The sequence below is a fragment of the Muntiacus reevesi genome, chromosome 7 (genome assembly GCF_963930625.1).
Source record: "Muntiacus reevesi chromosome 7, mMunRee1.1, whole genome shotgun sequence".
Classification (NCBI taxonomy): domain Eukaryota; kingdom Metazoa; phylum Chordata; class Mammalia; order Artiodactyla; family Cervidae; genus Muntiacus; species Muntiacus reevesi.
In genome coordinates, this window is record NC_089255.1 from 9587726 (window position 1) to 9609402 (window position 21677).

Below are 21677 nucleotides of genomic sequence, written 5' to 3' on the forward strand. Positions count from 1 at the left end.
AGTTTCCTTGAGATATAAATGACATACACCTCTATGTAAGTTTAAGGTGTACAGCATAATGGTTTGTACACTTACATATACATATATGTGCATATGTATAAGCATAGTACAGCACACTTACATATATCATGAAATGATTTAATAAGTATAGCAAACATCCATCATCTTATATAGGTACAAAATAAAAACTTAAAAGGTTTTTCCTTGTGATGAGAGCTCTTAGGACTTATTCTTAACAATTTTCACCTATAATATACAGTTCAGTTCAGTCGCTCAGTTGTGTCCGATTCTTTGTGACCCCATAGACCACAGCACGCCAGGCCTCCCTGTCTATCACCAAGTCCTGGAGTTTGCCCAAACCCATGTCCATTGAGTTGGTGATGCCATCCAACTATCTCATCCTCTGTCGTCCCCTTCTCCTCCTGCCTTCAATCTTTCCCAGCATCAGGGATTTTTGAAATGAGTCAGCTCTTCGCATCAGGTGGCCAAAGTTTTGGAGTTTCAGCTTCAACATCATTCCTTCCAATGAACACCCAGGACTGATCTCCTTTAGGATGGACTGGTTGGATCTCCTTGCAATCCAAGGGACTCTCAAGAGTCTTCTCCAACACCACAGTCCAAAAGCATCAATTCTTCGGCGCTCAGCTTTCTTTATAGTCTAGCCCTCACATCCATACATGACTACTGGAAAAACTGCTTTGACTAGATGGACCTTTGTTGACAAAGTAATGTCTCTGCCTTTTAATGTGCTGCCTAGGTTGGTCATAACTTTCCTTCCAAGGAGTAAGCGTCTTTTAAGTTCATGGCTGCAGTCACCATCTGTAGTGATTTTGGAGCCCCAAAAAATAGTCAGCCACTGTTTGCACTGTTTCCCCATCTATTTCCTATGAAGTTATGGGACTGGATGCCATGATCTTAGTTTTCTGAATGTTGAGCTTTAAGCCAACTTTTTCACTCTCCTCTTTCACTTTCATCAAGAGACTCTTTAGTTCTTCACTTTCTGCCATAAGGGTGGTGTCATCTGATATCTGAGGTTATTGGTATTTCTCTCGGTAATCTTAATTCCAGCTTTTGCTTCCTCCAGCTGAGCGTCTCTCATGATGTACTCTGCATATAAGTTAACTAAGCAGGGTGACAATATACAGCCTTGATGTACTCCTTTTCTGCTCATTATACTTACCATGTTGTATATTACATCTCTAGTACTTACATATGTTATAAGTTGAAATTGGTACCTTTTGAAGGGGGGATTGAATCATCCATTTCCCCTTCGCCTAACCCCCCCCCCCCCACCTGTGTAACCTCAAATTTGGTATCTTTTTCTATGAGTGAGTTTGTTTTTGAAGTATACTTGTCCTGCAACACCGTGTTCGTTTCTGGTGCACAATATGGTGATCCAGTATTTCTGTATGTGTCAAAATGATCACCGCAAGAAGTCTACCATCTGTCATGATACAAAACAGTATATTATTGACTGCATTCCCCACACTGTATCTTTTAAAAGAAAAAAGTCCTTTGAGGGGGTCTGTGGCCATAGTTTATAACCACTAGGGGTCAGGCTTTTCATAAGCAGTTAATGCCCTCTAAAAGTTATCTATGCACACTGTTTTGGCTCTAGAAGAGTTAACTTCTTTTTATTAGGCTATTCTGTGTCTCCAGCACCAGCTGAACCGTGATCTGTGGTATATTTTCATTTCATTGACAATGAATACAATTTTGATAACTTTTGTTGGCATTCTGAAGTCTCACATAATTTGGAGTTAGCTAATCAGTGGTGTCTCAAGTGCCAGATGTGAGCGCTATGGTATCTTTGTTTTCCCTTAGTATCATCTTTTAATCTAATATAAAATAATTGAAATGCAAGAATATCTTCTCTTGTACCTCTTTATAGATAAGGGAACAGTTTCTTTTAGGTTATTCCCGAGCAGTATTTTTTTTTATAGGCTCATGTTTTTAGAGTAGACTAGTCAAAGAATTAAATACTAGTTATGGTTCAAATAACAAATGGATGAGTCATAGGAGATTGTATATTAAGGGAATACAAAATTTCCCCTGTACTTTAATTGATAGAAAAGCTAGAATAACTTAGTGTGGAAGAGATAAATACATAAAACATAATTTGTATTTCCTTTGGGCCCTAGTTTTGAATGGTTATTTCTTCAATTGTTAATATACCTCATCCATATTAATAAAATGATTGTTAATAATGACTTTTTGTACTTCAAAAGAATTTTAGAAAAGGTTATTTTCATTTCTTTAAAAAATAAATTTTTTAAAGCATTTAATTTTTTTTTATACAAAAATGTCTCTTTTGCAAGTACTCTTTTATTTTCTGTTGTTTGTTGTTCAGTTACTAAGTTGTGCCAACTTTTTGTGACCCCATTGACTGCAGCACACCAGGCTCCTCTGTCCTCCACTATCTCCTGGAGTAAGCTCAAATTCATGTCCATTGAGTCAGTGGTGCGATCTAACCATCTCATCCTCTGCCACCCCCTTTTCCTTCTGCCTTCAGCTTTTCCCAGTATCAGGGTCTTTTTCAGTGAGTCAGCTCTGCATCAGGTGGCTGTAGAGCTTTAGCTTCAGCATCCGTCCTTCCAATGAATATTCAGGGTCCATCTCCTTTACGGTTGACTGGTTGGATCTCCTTGCAGTCCAAGGGACTCTCAAGAGCCTTCTCCAGCACCACAGTTGGAAAGCATCAATTCTGGGGTGCCCAGCCTTCCTTATGGTCGAACTCACATCTGTACCTGACTACAGAAAAAATCATAGCTTTGACTATAGGGACCTTTGTCAGCAAAGAGGTGTTTCTGCTTTCTAATAAGCTGTCTAGGTTTGCCATAGCAGTCACCATCTGCAGTGATTTTAGAGTCCAAGAAAATAAAATCTGTCACTGCTTCCACTTTTCCCCCCATCTGTTTGCCACGAAGTGTTGGTTCTGGATGCCACGATCTTAGTTTTTTGAATGTTAAGTTTCAAGCCGGGTTTTTCACTTGCCTCTTTTCACTATCATCAAGAGGCTCTTTTGTTCCTCTTCACTTTCTGCCATTAGAGTGGTAATATCTGCATATCTGAGGTTGTTGATATTTCTCCCGGCAATCTTGATTTTATCCTGTGAATCGTCTAGCCTTGTATTTTGCATGATGTACTGTGCATATATGAGCACTGAAGAATTGATGCTTTTGAACTGTGGTGTTGGAGAAGGCTCTTGAGAGTCCCTTGGACTTCAGGGAGATCCAGCCAGTCCATCCTAAAGGAAATCAGTCCTGAATATTCATTGGAAAGTATGATGCTGAAGCTGAAGCTCCAGTACTTTGGTCACCTCATGCGAAGAATTGCCTCATTGGAAAAGACCCTGATGCTGGGAAAGTTTGAAGGCAGGAGGAGAAGGGGATGACAAAGGATGAGTTGGTTGGGTGGCATCACCGACTTGATGGACATGAGTTTGAGCAAGCTCCGGGGACTGATGATGGACAGGGAAACCATGGGGTTGCAAAGAGTCAGACACGACTGAGCAACTGAACTTAACTCTGCATATAAGTTAAATGAACAGGGTGAAATATATATCTTTGTGATATTCCTTTCCCAGTTTGGAACCATGACCTGTTCTAACTGTTGCTTCTTGAGCCACTTACAGGTTTCTCAGGAGACAAGGTGGTCTGGTATTCCCATTTCTTAAAGAATTTTCCAGTTTATTGTGACCCACACACTCAAAGACTTTAGCGTCATCAATAACGTAGAAGTAGATGTTTTTCTGGAATTCTCTTGCTTTTTCTATGATCCAACGAATGTTGGCAACTTGATCTTTGGGTCCTCTGCCTTTTCTAAATCCAGCTTGAACATCTGGAAGTTCTCAATTCACATTCTGCTGAAGCCTAGCTTGAAGGATTTTGAAGGATTTTGAGCATGACCTTGCTAACATGTGAAATGAGAGCAACTGTATGGTAGTTTATACATTCTCTGGCATTGCCCTTCTTTGGGATTGGAATGAAAACTGACCTTTTCCAGTCCTGTGGCCACTGCTGAGTTTTCCAAATTTACTGGCATATTGAGTGCAGCACTTTCACAGCATCATCTTTTAGGATTTGAAATAGCTCAACTGGAATTCCATCACCTCCACTAGCTTTGTTCATAGTAATGCTTCCTAAGGCCCTCTTGACTTCGCATTCCAGGATATCTGGCTCTAGGTGAGTGACCACACTACTGTGATTATCTGAGTCAATAAGACCTTTTTTTTGTATAGTTCTTTTGTGTATTCTTGCCACCTCTTCTTATTCTCTTCTGCTTCTGTTAGGTCCTTACTCTTTCTGCCCTTTATTGTGCCATCCTTTCATGAAATATTCCCTTGATATTGCCAGTTTTCTTATATCTTATAAGACTTATATCACTATAAGTTTCACTCTTCAAAACTTCTTTTGCTGCTTCCTATAAATTTTGAATCATAGTGGTTTCCTATTTCTTCAAGTGTTTCTTTTAATTTCCTCTTTGATTTCTTCAGTGACCCATTGTTTGTTTGGGAGCATATTATTTAGTCTCCATGTGTTTGTGGTTTTTTGCATTTTATCCTTGTAGTTCTAGTCTTACAGCATTGTGGTCAGAAAAGATGCTTGATATGATTCCAACTTTCTTAAGTTTATTGTGACTTGCTTTATAGCCTAACATGTGTACTATCCTGGAGAATGTTCCTAGTGCATTTGAAAAGAATGTAATTCTGCTACTTTGGATAGAATCCTTTCTATATATTTATTAACTTCATTTGGTCTATTGTGTTAAGGCCAGTGTTACCTTATTGATTTTCTGTCCATTGATGTAAGTAGGGTGTTAAAAGTTTGCTCCTAGTATTGGGTTGATGCCAAATTTCTCTTTATGTGTGTTAGTGCTGTATGTACTTTGCATATTTAGGCTCCTGTGTTGGGTGCATATGTATTTACAACTGTTATATTTGTTTCTGGATTGAACTCTTGATGATTATGTAATGTCCTTTTTTGTCTTTTGTTACTGTTTGTTTTAACATCTGTTCTGTCTGATACAAGTATTGCTCCTCCAACTTTTCCACTTTTCTTTGCAAGGAATTCCTTTATCCATCTCCTCACTTTCAGTCCATGTGTGTTACTTTAGGTCTAAAGTGAATCTCTTGTAGACGGAATATATATGAGTCTTATTTTTTTATTCAGTCAGCTGCTCTGTCTTTCGATTGGACCATTTAGTCTATTTATGTTTAAAATAATTACTGATAGGTGTGTTCTTATTGGCATTGTGTTAATTGTTTTTCTGAATAATTTTTGTAGTTTACTTTTATTTCTTTCCTTTGCTCTCTTCCTTTGTGATTTGACGACTGTCTTTAGTTTATGTTTGAATTCCTTTCTCTTTTGCATGTGTGTGTCAATTACACACTTGGTTTGTTGTTATTATGAGGTTTGTATATAGCAGTCTATGTAAGTTTGAACACATTTTAACAACTCTGAAATTTTACTCTCCCAGTCCATCACATTTACATCATATTTTACATCTTCTTTCGTGTATTCCTTAGCTAATGATTGTGGATATAGATAATTTTTCTGCTTTTAAGCTTTACTGGCTGTGTAAGTGGTTAATTTACTACTTTTATGCTTGTCTTTGCCAGTGAGATTTTTCCTTTTGTAATTTTCATATTTCTAGCAGTGGCCTTTTCTGCTTTGAGAAGTCTCTAACATTTCTTATAAATCTGGTTTTGTGGTGTTGAATTCTTTTAGCTTTTGCGTGCCTGTAAGACTTTTGGTCTCTCCTTCAAATGGGGAGGAAAACCTTGGGGAGCAGTCCTTGTTGCATATTTGTCCCATTCATCACTGTAAATATGTTGTGCCACTCCCTACACCCTGTAGTTTCTCTTAAAAGTAAGCTGATGGCCATGAGGGAATTTCCTTGTGTGTAACTCGTTTCTTTTCCCTTGCTGCTTTTAGTACTCTGTTTTATCTTGACTTTTGCTATTTTAATTACGGTGTGTCTTCCTAGTCCTCTTTAGGTTGGTCCTCTTTGGGGCTCTCTGTACTTCCTTGACCTAGATGTCTGTTTCCTTCCCCAGAGAAGGGAAGTTTTCAGCTATTATGTCTTCACATGAGTTCTCTGCCCCCCCCCCCCCCCCCTTTTTTCCTTCTGTGAAAGGGACCTCAATGAAGTGAATGTTAGTACGTTTGATGTTGATTTCAAGGTCTTTTAACTGTCCTCATTTTTTAAAATTCTTTTTTTTTCTGTTCAGTTTGAGTGATTCCACTGCTCTCTCTTCATGTTCTCTGATTTGCTACCCTCATCATCTAACCTACAATTGATTCCTTGTAGTGTAGTTTTCATTTCAGTTACTGTGTTTCCAGCTCTGTTTGATTATCTTTGTATTTTCTAACTCTTTGTTAATCTTATCACTGCCCTGCATTCTTTATTATGATCATTACCTTAAATTATTTTTTGTGCAGATTGCCTTTCTCCACTTTACTTATTTCTTCCTTTGCGGTTTTATGATATTGTTGAAACATATTCCTCCATTACCTCATTTTGGCTAATGTACCATCTTCTTCTTTTTTTTTTAAAATTTTTTTATTTTTTATTTTTTTTTTTATTGTTCAGTGGGTTTTGTCATACATTGATATGAATCAGCCATAGAGTTACACGAATTCCCCATCCCGGTCTCCCCCATACCATCTTCATTTCTCTATATTTGGTAGGTTTGTTACATTTCCTGACCTTGGAGAAGTGGTGTTATGTAGGAAACATCCTACATGTCCCAGCAGTGCACTCCCCTCTGACCACCAGAGCTATATGATCTGGGGTTGGCCCAACAATGGGCCCTTTCATTGTTGTATACCGGCTGCTGTGGGCAGTCTGGTAGACGTGCCGGCCCCAGGCTGGTTGGTGCTCTGCCTTGCCTTGTGTAGAGACTGTCAGCCACTGGTGGGCCAGGCTGTGTCCCGTGGTGGCTGATTACAAAGCCCCAAGGGTCCCGGGGCTCATGCTGGCCCTCTGTTGGGTAGAGTTGTGCGTCATGGTGGCTGGCTTGTATGCTGGGTGTCCGAGATCCCATGGCCTTCTGGTGGCCGGGGCTGGCTTCTGACGTAACTGTTTGCCAGGTGCATCGTGTTTGGAAGCTGGTGTTGGCCCTCTTTGGGGTAGGATTGGGGCCCAAGGAGTCCCAGGCCTGGTGACTACCCTTTGCTGCATGAGTTGGAGTCTTGGGGCTGGTGCCGGCCCCCTGGTGAATGTAGGTGGGTCCTAGGTCTTTGATTGCAGAACAAGGGCATCCGAAGCCTAGAGTCAGCCTGTTCGTGGATGGGGCCAGATACAGGGGGTCTCAGAGCTAGCGGTGTGCCAGTGGAGGATGGACTCAAGTTCTGGGGTCTTTGACTGCATGGCTGTGGAGATCTGGGGATTGATGTCAACCAGTGGTTTGTGGAGCTGGGTCCTGAGTTAGCTGGGGGCTCAGAGGAGTCTGTGACTTTTGGCCTGGTGTCGCCTTAGCCTGTGTCCACCTCTTAGAAGCTTGGCCTGAGATGCCCTCGTTCTGGTGCTGACAGGTTGTGGGTGGGGTCAGGTCCCAGCCCTGATAAGCAAGAAGGAGGATTCCAAACTGGCATTTCCTATTAACAGTGTCCTTGTGGTGGCACGAGTTCCCCAAATTGGCTGCCACCAGGATCTGTGTCCCCAAGGAGAGTTCTCGTTGCCTCCTGTGTCTCCAGGAGGCTCTCCAAGTGGGTCCCACCCAGGCTTTTCTCAAATTACTGCCGCTGCCCTGGGTCTCAAACCAGGTGGCATCTTCTGTGAGCCCTTTAAGAGCGAAGTCTCTTTGCTGGGAGAGCTATCAACAACCTCAGATACGCAGATGATACTACTCTAAAGGCAGAAAGTGAATGGGAACTAAAGAGCCTCTTAATAAGGATGATAGAGGAGAGTGAAAAGTCTGGCTTAAAATTCAACATTCAGAAAACTAAGATCATGGCATCCAGTCCCATCACTTCATGGCAGATAGAAGGGGGAAAAGTGAAAGGTGTAACAGATTTTGTTTCCTTAAACTCCAAAATCACTGCAGATGGTGACTTCAGCTGTGAAATTTAGACGCTTACTCCTTCGAAGAAAAACTATGACCAACCTAGACAGCTTATTAAAAAGCAGAGACATTACTTTGCTGACAAAGGTCCGTTTAGTCAGAGTTTTTCCAGTAGTCATGTATACATGTGAGAGTTGAGCCATAAAGAAGGCTAAGCACCGAAGAATTGATGCTTTCAAATTGTGGTGCTGGAGAAGACTCTTGAGAGTCCCTTGGACAGCCAGGAAATCAAACCAATCAATCCTAAAGGAAATCAACCCTGCGTATTCATTGGAATGACTGATCCTGAAGCTGAAGCTCCAGTACCTTGGCCTCCTGATGCAAAGAGCTGACTCATTTGAAAAGACCCTGATGCTTGGAAAGATTGAAGGCAAAAGAAGAAGGGAGTGACAGAGGATGAGATAGTTAGATAACATCAGTGATTTGGTGGACCTGAATTTGAGCAAATTCCAGAAGATAGGATAGTGAAGGACAGGGAAGTCTGGTGTGCTGCAGTCCATGGGGGTGCAAAGAGTCGGACACGGCTTAATGACTGAAAACAACAACAACTCTGTTTCCTCCAGCCCTCTGGCCCTTCAGAAAGCACGGCTTGCTGGCCTCCAAAGCCACATGTTCTGGGGGCTCACCTTCCCTGTTCAGGAACCCAGTGTGGGACTTGACCACCTCACTTCTCAGAGAGAATCTCTATGATTCTAATTATCCTCCCATTTACAGGTCACCCACCCAGGGTTTTAGGCCTTGACCGTACTGCATCTGTGCCTCTATTACCCATCTTCATTTGCTTCCTTCTTTATATCTTTAGTTTTAGTAGATCTTTTCTGCTAGTCTTCAGGTATTTCTCATTAATAGTTGGTCTGTAAGTAGCTCTAAGTTGGGTTTGCCTGTGGGAGAAGATGAGCTCAGCATTTTCCTTCTCTGCCACCTAAGAAGATAGTTTCTTGACATGGTGTTCTGGAAGCTTTAATGGAGATAATACATGTGGATTGTTTTGTTTAAATAAAGTACTATGATTTTTAAAATTTCCACAGTATATAATATTTTGTGTGTAATTCAACCACATTGTACACTAAGATATTTTTGAAGATAAATGAAGGATGCAGAATTCTTTCTGGAGTTGTGTCTCACATGCTGGACTTCCCAGGCGGCACTGGTGGTAAAGAATGCACCTGCCAATGTAGGAGACATAAGAGACACGAGTTTGATCCCTGGGTTGGGAAGATCCCCTGGAGGAGGGCATGGCAACCCACTCCAGAGAATCCCATGAACAGAGAGAGGAGCTTGGCAGGCTACAGTCCATAGGGTCAAAAAGAGTCAGACACAACTGAAGTGACTTAGCGTGAATGTGACACTTTGGCAGACATTTTAAAGTTTATTTTGAGTTTTACTAGTCTAGCATGTTCTCCTTTGATCCTCAGGAAAACTCTGAGAGATAGGAAGTATTCTTTGTTGTATTAGAAGTAAACTTGAGGTTTTGAGTGGTGTCCAGCCCTGTAGAAAGAAGTGGAATCAGTAGATATAAAATCTAGTGTCTTTTCTGTGGTACTCCTAGGACTAAATATGTAGGTTAGTGCAGATCTCAAGCAGGAGAAACAGCAAGTATTTCAGTTGTTCAGTTTCTGTTTTTAATTACATTGCCTTACCTTAAAACTGTATTCCCGATTTCTTAAGGAGTCTATTATTAGTAGGTATCACTGAACCATAACAGGGAAATGGTAAGCTTTTTGAGATGTTGAACCGTGTAAGTAGCCCATCATCTTGCTGGGACGCTGAAATGAAGAAGCACCGCTTTCACATGGATATCCTGGACTAAATGCAGCACTTGAGCATTGTGCACTGATGCATAGGTACTGCTTTCCCTCTAGGTGGCGCTCTGGGTCTGTACAGATAGAGATCATTGCGACGTGCTAGTCCTACCTCTGTTTTCCCTCTCTGCTCTGTGGGGCTTTAGTTACATTTTAAGTAATTAAACCATAAAGTCCACTAGGATATAATATCAGCCACTCAATTTAAAATAAATCTGAAAAAGGAATAAACAAGTTAGAGCAAATGTTTGTTAATTACATGCCCATAAATTGAGGGGGGGGTGGGCAAGGGAAAGCGGAAAGACAGATAAGTAAAAAAGGTTTATTAGATTTCTGTAATACATTTAATTTATAGTTTGTAATTATATGTACTCATGAGATAAATTTCTTGAACATAGGTGTAGTAATTTAGCTGTACATTTATTTTTTATAAAAAAACTTGGTTTGGAAAGGGATAAAAATAGTGCCATATTTATGATACTGCCTTGGTACTAAAAGAATTTTAAGATTCAACATGTAGGTATTTGTCAGTGCTTTTTCTCCCTGACCTTTTAGTACTTTGATCCATAGTAATATGGCATTTGCTTCCACTACTGTATCAGAAGAACTGGGGGCTTTTACCCCTTTATTCTCCTAACAGCTCTGCATTCCCTGACTGCTTTCTTCCCTTGGCATCTGTGAAAAGATCCCTGGTTTTCCTCATTCCTCTGTTAATCATTTCTTCTTGTTATGAGTATGTCTTAAATATAGGTGCCTTAACAGGCTTTGGTACTTGATTTTCTTTTGTTTCTGCTTTATGTGTTCTCATCATGCACAGTTAGATGATGTCAGAGTTGCGGGTACCATTTATGTGCCATTGGTTTCCAAGTCCCTGTCTCTAGTCCATTTCTGTCTAGCTTCCAACCAACTTTTCACCTGTCTGCCATGGCAGTCTTATAGTAGGTATTCAATAAACATTTGTGCAATGGATGAATGCTTAGAACTCAGTGTCTGCTCCCCCTACTAAAACAACCTATCCTCTCTATTCTGTTGAAATGATTTCTCAGTATCTAAGCTTAACTTGAAAGTATTTGACTCCTTCTTTCCCTCACTCTGCACTTATCCACAATTACCAGTTCCTGTGTATTTGAGCTTGGAGAAGGGGCTGACTTGGGTGCATTGCCCCCATCCTCCAAACCTGCTTTGATGACATTCTAGTCAGGCTTCTAATTTAGGTCTTAATCACAAGGCAGTGTAATTACAAGTTCACTTTTCTGTCTCATCTTTCTTCCCCCCAACTTTGTAGGCATGTAATAAATAAATATTTGTCTTAATATGTTTTGTTGTTATTTCCTTTCTCAAATTTGTATTAGATTGAGTGGCTGATGTTGTGAATTGATGTGCTTCATAGTTTATGCATCTTAGAAAGAGATGCTAATAGAGTATTTTTGAACCCTGCTTGTAAGAATCTTAAGATTTGAGTGATGAATCAGTATGGACAGGTAGTTCTCAGTATTTCTTCTTAAATCCTTTAAGACCTGACTATACACAAAATGTTAAATAGTGTACAGAGTGAATAGCAGAAGTATCTTTAAGGATATACACATTGCGTGGTACCATTAAATGATAAAATGATACAATTTGATATATTGGGTCAGTGGTGTATGTGTAGCCAACATAGAAATAGGTAAGGTATTATTTTCTTGGCATTGTCTAGGGTAGTAACTTAATGTATTTAAGTCAGAATGTCTCTTGTTATATTTTTTGTTGTTCAGTTGCTCAGTCGTATCTGACTCTTTGTGACCTCATGGACTGCAGCATGCCAGACTTCCTTGTCCTTCCCTATCTCCTGGAGTTAGCTCAAACTCATGTCCATTGAGTCAGTGATGCCGTCCAACCATCTCATCCTCTGTTGTCCCCTTCATCTCCCACCTTCAATCTTTCCCAGCATCAGGGTCTTTTTCATTGAGTCAGTTCTTTGCATCATGTGGCCAAAGTACTGAAGCTTCAGCTTCAGCATCAGTCTTTCCAGTGAATATTCAGGACTGAGTTCCTTTAGGATGGACTGGTTGAATCTCCTTGCAGTCTAAGGGACTCTCAAGAGTTTTCTCCGATACCATAGTTCAGAAACATCAGTTCTTCAGTGCTCAGCCTTCTTTATGGTCCAACTTGCACATCTGTACATGACTACTGGAAAAACCATAGCTTTGACTGTATATACCTTTGCTGGCGAAGTATTGTCTCTGCTTTTTATCTAGGTTTGTCTTAACTTTGCTTCCAAGGAGTGAGCGTCTTTGAATTTTATGGCTACAGTCACAGTCCACAGGGATTTTGGAGCCCAAGAAAGTATAGTCTGTCACTGTTTCCATTGTTTCCCCATCTATTTGCCATGAAGTGATGGAACTGGATGCCATGATCTTAGTTTTTTGAATATTGAATTTTAAGCCAGCATTTTCACTCTCCTCTTTCATCCTCACTAAGAGACTCTTTAGTTCCTCTTCAGTTTCTGCCATAAGAGTGGTGTCATCCGCATGTCTGAGGTTATTGATATTTCTCCTGACAATCTTGATTTCAGCTTGTGATTCATCCAGCCCGGCATTTCGCATGATGTACTCTGCATATAAGTTAAATAAATGGGCTGACAGTATATAGCCTTGACACACTTATTTTCTAATTTTGAACCAGTCTGTTGTTCCATGTTTGATTTTAACTGTTGCTTCTTGATCTGCATTTAGTTTTCCCAGGAGGCAGGTAATGTTGTCTGGTATTCCAATCTCTCAAAGAATTTTTCACAGTTTGTTACATTCCATACAGTCAGAGGCTTTACTGTAGTCACTAAAGCAGAAGTAGATGTTTTTCTGGAATTCTCTTGCTTTTTCTATTATCCAACAAATGTTGGCAATTTGATCTCTGGTTCCTCTCCCTTTTCTAAATCCAGCTTGTACATCTGGAAGTTTTCAGTTCATGTACTGTTGAAGCCTAACTTGAAGGATTGATTAGTTTTCTGTGATTGTGGTTTTCAGTCTGTCTGCCCTCTAATGGAGAAGGATAAGAGGCTTATGGAAGCTTCCTGATGGGAGTGACTGACTGAGTGGGAAACTGGGTCTTTTCTGATGGGTGGGGCCATGCTCAGTAAATCTTTAATCAGTTTTCTGTTGAAGGGAGGGGCTGTGTTCCTTCCCTGTTACTTGACCTGAAGCCAAACTATGGTGGAGGTAATGAAGATAACCTCCTTCAAAAGGCCCCAGGCACACACTGCTATCCTCAGTGCCCCCAACCCTGCAGCAGGCCATCACCAACCCACGCCTCCGCCGGAGACTCCTGGACCCTCACGGGCAAGTCTAGGTCAGTCTCTCGTGGGGTCACTGCTCCTTTCTCCTGGGTCCTGGTGCACACAGGGTTGTGTTTGTGCCCTCCAAGAGTCTGTTTCCCCAGTTCTCTAAATTCCGGTGGCTCTGTGGTGGGTTAATGGTGACCTTCTCCAGGAGGGCTTATGCCACACCCAGGTCTGCTGCACCCAGAGCCCCCGCCCCCACAGCAGTCCACCGCTGGCCCGCACCTCCTCAGGAGACTCCCAAACACAGTTCTGTCTCAGTCTCTGTGGGGTCTCTGGGTCCTGGCGCACACAAGGTATGTGTGAGCCTTCTGAGCCTTCAGCCTCTGGTGAGTATGGGGTTTGGTTCTGAATGCAGTTTCACAGCAGACAGACTGAAAAACACAGTCATGGAAAACTAACCAGTCTGATCACATGGACAACAGCCTTGTCTAACTCAATGAAACTATGAGCCATGCCGTTTAGGGCCACCCAAGACGGATGGGTCATGGTGGAGATTTCTGACAAAATGTGGTCCACTGGAGAAGGGAATGGCAAACCACTTCAGTATTCTTGCCTTGAGAACCGCATGAACAGTATAAAAAGGCAAAAAGATAGGATACTTAAAGATGAACTCCACAGGTTGGTAGGTGCCCAATATGCAACTGGAGATCAGTACAGAAATCACTCCAAAAAGAATGAAGAGACGGAGCCAAAGCAAAAACAACACAACCTGGTTGTGGATGTGTGGTGATGGAAGTAAAGTCCAATGCTGTAAAGAGCAATATCGCATAGGCACCTGGAATGTTAGGTCCATGAATCAAGGTAAATTGGAAGTGGTCAGACAGGAGATGGCAAGAGTGAACGTAGACATTTTAGGAATCAGCAAACTAAAATGGACTGGAATGGGTGAAATTAACTCAGATGACCAGTATATCTACTACTGTGGGCAAGAATCCCTTAGAAGAAGTGGAGTAACCATCATAGTCAACAAAAGAGTCTGAAATGCAGTACTTGGATGCAGTCTCAAAAATGACAGAATGATCTCAATTCGTTTCCAAGGCAAACCATTCAGATTCAAAGTAATCCAAGTCTATGCCCCGACCAGTAATGCTGAAGAAGCTGATGTTGAATGGTTCTATGACGATCTACAAGATTTTCTAGAACTAACACCCAAAAAAGATGTCCTTTTCATTATAGGGGACTGGAATGCAAAAGTAGGAAGTCAAGAAATGCCTGGAGTAATTGGCAAATTTGGCCTTAGAGTACAGAATGAAACAGAGCAAAGGCTAGCAGAGTTTTGCCAAGATCACAGTGGTCATAACAAACACCCTGTTCCAACAACACAAGAGAAGACTTTACATGTGGACATCACCAGATGGTTAATACCAAAATCAGATTGATTATATTCTTTGCAGCCAAAGATGGAGAAGCTCTATACAGTGAACAAAAACAGTCCGGGAGCTGACTTGGCTCAGATCATGAACTCCTTATTGTCAGATTCAGACTTAAATTGAAGAAAGTAGGGAAAACCACTAGACCATTCAGGTATGACCTAAATCAAATCCCAACTTTACAGTGAATTGATAAATAGATTCAAGGGATTAGATCTGATAGACAGAGTGCCTGAAGAACTATGGACAGAAGTTTGTGACATTGTTCAGGAGGCAGTGATCAAGACCATTCCCAAGAAAAAGAAATGCAAAAAGGTAAATGGCTGTCTGAGGAGGCCTTACAAATAGCTGTGAAAAGAAGAGAAGCAAAAGGCAAAGGAGAAAAAGAAAGATATACCACATTGAATGTAGAGTTCCAAAGAATAGCAAGGAGAGATAAGAAAGCCTTCCTCAAGTGATCAGTGTGAAGAAATAGAGGAAAACAACAGAATGGGAAAGACTAGAGATCTCTTCAAGAAAATTAGAGATACCAAGGGAACTTTCCATGCAAAGATGGGCACAATAAAGGACAGAAATGATACTAACAAAAGCAGAAGATATTAAGAAGAGGTGGAAAGAATACACAGAAGAACTATATGAAAAAGATCTTAATGACCCAGATAACCATGATGGCGTGATCACTGACCTAGAGCCAGACATCTTGGAATGTGAAGTCAATTGGGCCTTAGGAAGCATTACTACGAACAAAGCTAGTGGAGGTGACGGAATTCCAGTTGAGTTGTTTCAAATCCTAGAAGATGATGCTGTGAAAGTGTTGCACTCAAGACGCCAGTAAATTTGGAAAACTCAGCAATGGCCACAGGACTGGAAAAGGTCAGTTTTCACTCCATTCCCTAAGAAAGGCAGTGCCAAAGAATGCTCAAATGACGAGTGCACAATTGCACTCTTCTCACACGCTAGCAAAGTAATGCTCAAAATTCTCCAAGCCAGGCTTCAACAGTGCATGAACCATGAACTTCCAGATGTTCAAGCTGGATTTAGAAAAGGCAGAGGAACCAGAGATCTAATTGCCAGCATCAGTTGGATCACTGAAAAAGCTAGAATTCCAGAAAAACATCTACTTCTGCTTTATTATCTATGCCAAAGTGTTTGACCGTGTGGATCACCGCAGCCTGTGGAAAACTCTTCAGGAGATGGGAATACCAGACCACCTGAGGTGCCTCCTGTGAAATCTGTATGCTGGTCAAGAAGCAACAGTTAGAACTGGACATGGAACAACAGACTGGTTCCAAATCTGGAAAGGAGTATGTCAAGTCTGTATATTGTCATCCTGCTTATTTAGCTTATATACAGAGTACATCATGAGAAATGCCAGACTGGATGAAGCACAAGCTGGAATCAAGATTGCTGGGAGAAATATCAATAACCTTAGATATGCAGATGACACTACCCTTATGGCAGGAAGAGAGGAACTAAAGAGCCTCTTGATGAAAGTGAAAGAGGAGAGCGAGAAAGCTGGCTTAAATCTCAACATTCAGAAAACTAAGATCATGGCACCTGGCCCCATCACTTTATGGCAAATAGATGGGGAAACAGTGAAAACAGTGAGAGACTTTATTTTTGGGGGCTCCAAACTCACTGCAGATGGTGACTGCAGCCGTGAAATTAAAAGATCCTTGCTCCTTGCAAGAAAAGTTATGACCAACCTTGACATCTTATTAAAAAGCAGAGATGGTGTGATCACTCTGCTTTTTGCCAGCAAAGGTCTGTCTAGTCAAAGCTATGGTTTTTCCAGTAGTCATGTATGGAAGTGAGAGTTGAACTATAAAGAAAGTTGAGTGCCGAAGAATTGATGCTTTTGAACTGTGGTGTTGGAGAAGACTCTTGAGAGTCCCTTGGACAGCAAGGAGATCCAACCAGTCCATCCTATAAGAACTCAGTCCTGAATATTCATCGGAAGAACTGATGCTGAAGCTGAAACTCCAATATTTTGGCCACGTGATGCAAAGAACGGACTCATTGGAAAAGACCCTGATGCTGGGAAAGATTGAAGGCAGGAGGAGAATGAGATGACAGAGGATGAGATGGTTGGATGGTATCGCTGACTCAGTGGACATGAGTTTGAGTAAACTCCGGGAGTTGGTGATGGACAGGGAGGCCTGGCATGCTGCAATCCGTGGGGTTGCAAAGACTTGGACACGACTGAGCAACTGAACTGAACTTGAAGGATTTTGAGCATGACCTTGCTAGCATGTGAAATGAGTGCAATGGTGCAGTAGTTTGAACATTCTTTGACATTGCCCTTCTTTGGTATTGAAATAAAAACTGACCTTTTCCAGTCCTGTGGCCATTGCTGAGTTTTCCAAATTAACTGGCATCTTGAGTGCAACACTTTCACAGCATCATCTTTTAGGATTTTGAAACAGCTCAACTGGAATTCCGTCACCTCCACTAGCTTTGTTCGTAGTAATGCTTTCTAAGGCCCAATTGACTTCACATTCCAAGATGTCTGGCTCTAGGTCAGTGATCACACCATCATGGTTATCTGGGTCATTAAGATCTTTTTCATATAGTTCTTCTGTGTATTCTTTCCACCTCTTCTTAATAATTTCTGCTTTTGTTAGTATCATTTCTGTCCTTTATTGTGCCCATCTTTGCATGAAAAGTTCCCTTGGTATCTCTAATTTTCTTGAAGAGGTCTCTAGTCTTTCCCATTCTGTTGTTTTCCTCTATTTCTTTGCATTGTTGACTTAGGACGACTTTCTTATCTCTCCTTGCTGTTCTTTGGAACTTTGCATTCGGAAGTGTATACCTTTCCTTTTGTCTTTTGCGTTTCGCTTCTCTTCTTCTCATAGCTGTTTGTAAGGCCTTCTCAGACAACCACTTGCCTTTTTAATTTCTTTTTCTTGGGGATGGTTTTCTTCATTGCCTGCTGTACAATGTTACGAACCTCCATCTATAGTTCTTCAGGTACTCTATCAGATGTAATGCCTTGAATCTATTTGCTATTTCTACTATATATCCTAAGGGATTTGTTATGTTTAAACCAGTCATTTTAAGGCTGTAAATATCTTAACTTGGTACATTGGAAAGCATAGCTTTTTGCTTTTGGTTAAGCTGCTTTTAAATTATTCTTGGTTTGGCATAGGCATGATTATCTCTTCTGCATTGCAGATGAAAAGGAAAAGTCTGTTTTAAGAAAATATTTATATGCAGTGTTGTGTTCCAGTGTGGGGGCTGATGTCCTTGATCTTAGGAATCCTGCCTGCCTCGCATCTAGTCTTTGTATCTCTGAGTCATGTTGAGACTAACTGGAGAGCTGTTGATAATGAACATGTGAGATTACCACTCATCTTCTCCCACTTTTCTGTGCCTCCCTAGGTACATGGACTGTATCGCACAACAGGTGCTAGTTTTGAGAAGGCCCAACAAGAGTTTGCAACAGGTGTGATGTCCAACAAAACTGTCCAGACTGCAGCCGCAAATGCAGCTTCAACTGCAGCAAGCAGTGCAGCTCAGAATGCGTTCAAGGGTAACCAAATTTAGAGAGTCTTCCGACAATGCACTGTTACCTTTTGATTGTACCTTTTTCTCTAGTTACTGTATTCTATAAATTTTTTTTTCCCAAACACAGAGTACACACAGCACGTATATTTCCTAATATCTTGTGCATGGGCTAAAACCAGAAAAACTTCCTCGTCTTATTATTTACCTGACAGTTTCTCAATAGTTCAGTGCCCCTTGCAGAAAAAATAGTACATACAAAGTAAATATTCTCCATGTTTTTTGGGGGATGAATATTCCGCGGATGATTTCAGTGGTGCCACACTGACATTAACATGGCACTTACTGAAAAATGCACTTAGTACTTGCTGCAGTCCTCCTTTCAAGAATCTTAGACATAAAAATTACACATTTGAGCAGGAAAGCAATGCTTCATTCCTTTTCCTTATTTATATTGAAAGAAATAGGACATCAGAGACTTAGGGACTTTTAAATTGGCTTGCTTTTTAGCAGTTTCAGTCACCAGTGAAGAGCCTGTGTGCATTTCAAAGCAGATAATGTAAATTTTATCTTTTTATTTTCTTTTTTTAGAGTAGTTGATATTTTGATAATCAATCTCTGATCTTGCATGGATACCATTTTTCTTAAAAGAATTAGTATTTTGGGTTATGCACTGCTTATGGTTGTAGGATTGGGGAGTTGTTTATAGAATCATAGAAATGATTTTCTGTAATACTTTCTTTTAAATAAAAATGTACTGGGATGTAATATGAGGGTATAATATAATATGCAGTGCATTATCCAAAAAAAAGTAGATAATTGGTGGAATAGGATGTAGTGATGATAATACCTTTTTGTTTTTAATTTTCAGTATTCATGCCATAGTAAAATATTACTGTTTGGAACTTTGGTATATTCGTGTGGCTACTCTTTTTAATTGAACTGAGATTGTGTTTGGCAGTTCTCTTTTGGGGTATGCTTGTGTAATTTTTAACAGAGGTGTTAAAGTCTAGCCTAACTCCATGTCCTAAGAGAACATAACAGTATTTAAGGTATTTTTCTTTTAGCCTCTCATGTCCAGTTGGCATTAAAAATAAAAAGACCCTGGTACTTCACTATACTTGAATCCCTAATGCACCTCAGTCTTTGAATTTTTGAGACTCACTGAACACACTAAAATCTGTAGCAATAGAAAAAATAAAATTTAACTTGAACCAAGTGAGAAAATACAGATATAACTGATTGCATTAATTACAGACATAATCATGTTAAATTGTTACTATGCAGCACAGGACTTCATTCTTATAGTATACTTGGATTGAAACTTTGAATCATTTTAAATAACTGATTAAATGCCTCAAAGACACTTGTAAAGTCATGTTACTGTTGTTTTGGAAGTCATTAGCAAACCTCAGATTGCAGAATAATGAGTATGTTTTATTCAATTTGATTTTAAGGAAGGGTAGTCTGTTGGATTATATTAATTGATACTTAAAAATCAGCTGGGTGTAAATGGTTAAATCATTTTTATTCTTCCCCCCAAATTTGGAGTTAAAATGAGTTTCATCCTAGGGGTAGGATGGTAAATTCTCCTATTTATGAAAGAAGCTTTGTGTGATGCTAGATATAACTCAGATTCATCCAGATGGTGTTTACGTTTGATTTATTTGGGACTTTGTTGAAATAATATACTTGGAAGATATTTCTTTTATTTGATGAAAATAGGATTCAGAGTATGAATTTAAAGCTGTTTTTATGAATATTTCTGATCAGTGATAATCTCTACCTACTTTCTCAACCAAATAAGCCCATTCAAGTTTTTTAGAGCCTATAATCTTACTGAAAAATGTTTCATCAGTATGCTTTGTTGAGTGTGGATTTTGCAAATATTCAAAACATTAACCACAAAATACAACAAAAGCACTTATGTCTGTCATTATCTTTCAAGTTCCTTTCGTTTCTCCTTAAACTACAGATGAAAACTTTATCATAGAGACTTTTGAAGAATACTGAGATATCAGTACTTTTCTTCAAGAATTATGAATGCTTCTCTCTGTTCTGTAGAAATCCTCTATTGCTAAGTAGCAAAGAATAATTACAACCAACAGTACATTTTTTTGTTTGGATGGCGGAAGTGTTGTTTTAAATTCCAGTTATTTGGGTTAATACAAGCTTAATAAAGAGAAAAATGTTTTTTAAAAACATAAATGTGCATTAAAATGATGGCATTGCTTAACAGTTTGATAAAGTAGAGGGGTTTTTAATTCTTATAATCTCTATTCTCTTAACAATTATTAGCAAATAGTCACATTTGCACTCAGTAAAAGATTGGCATTTGTTAGTGTTTTATATTTAATATTAGCATTACCCAGTATCACAATCATGAAATGGTCTTCACATTGTAAGGAACCACATCAGTTTTCAGTTTGTAGTATTGTTTTGGCTATTTTATTTCAAACAAAAGTTTGAACACTGGAAAATCATTGCTCAGTGGTTTTTAATTTGGAACTTGGATTATTTATCTAAGGATGTTTGTATATTTTGTCAACGAGTAATATTGAGCTGCCATTATGGTGATTGTCATGGTTCTATATAAATGCCCTCCATCTGTCCCTCTAATGTTGCATGTTTCCAGTGGTTTGGAAGTTTTGTATATTTATTGTATTAACACAGTGTCATAAAATAAAATGCTGTTTACTGGATGTTTGTTTGTGTAATTTTAAATACTATATTATTACCTCAGAGGCAGTAATTATACAGAGGGTCAATGTATATAGAAATACCACATTTGATTTTTAAAAACGACATGACAGTTTTTCTGTTGCTTTAGACTTTTGTAGGTAGTGGAACATGAGATTCACTAGTTAAATAGTTTGACCACTTTAAGGTCAAAATACACAGACTAGAAGCTAGATTCAAAACAGAAAACCTGTTTTGTGGTTCAGACCTTTGCTTGTGGGTTAACATGGATGCCTCTATACTAGTATTGTATTGATTCGATCGAACCTGTTTTCTGTTTCCTAACCTCACTACCTGTTGTTGTTTTATGTACTGATGAAAGTACCAGTTTGTGTATTGTTAGATTTTTCATTTGGTTATCTAAAGAGGACATAAAAAACATAGTCTAAAAAAGTGCTCATGGTGAATCTTATTTGAGAAATTCATGTTAAATTAAAATAGGAACAGCATTTTCAGTTTTCTGAGTGTTACCTAAAAGTGACTTTGGATTTTCATTGTAAATCATGTTGATACAATGTATGGTTTGCATTTTAGAGGGAGTTTATGTTTAATTATGTTTTAGTTGTTTCTGTAAATCATTTGTAGTATATAATGCTTTTTATAGTTATTGCTTTATCTTTTTCTGAAAACACTGGCATTAGCACCTAATTTTGCATTTTTATTGGTAAAAATCTACATTAACTGTTTACGTACAGAATCTGTTACATTTTTTGTGCAATTTTCCCTTATTAGAATTACTGTGCTGTCACTCACCATTTCACTGTATCTTCTTCCATTTTTTCCTTAAGCTAAATGTTTAAAGGAATTTACTGATTCCTTGAGATTAAGAATTTTAGAGGTGAAATAAAAGCGGTTAATGTAAAAATAATTGAGGATGT

At 39.5% G+C, this 21677-nt stretch overlaps 1 protein-coding gene across 2 annotated transcripts in view; it reads left to right on the forward strand.

Moving 5' to 3' along the window:
* Positions 1-20762, forward strand: part of SCAMP1 (secretory carrier membrane protein 1) — a 130653-nt gene extending 109891 nt beyond the window's left edge. For both annotated transcript variants that reach the window (XM_065940059.1, XM_065940058.1), the window contains one exon: positions 17938-20762. In XM_065940059.1, coding sequence (XP_065796131.1) covers positions 17938-18102 — 165 coding nt within the window. In that variant the 3' untranslated portion in view covers positions 18103-20762. The remainder of the gene's footprint in view (positions 1-17937) is intronic.
* The last annotated feature ends 915 nt before the right edge of the window (positions 20763-21677 follow it).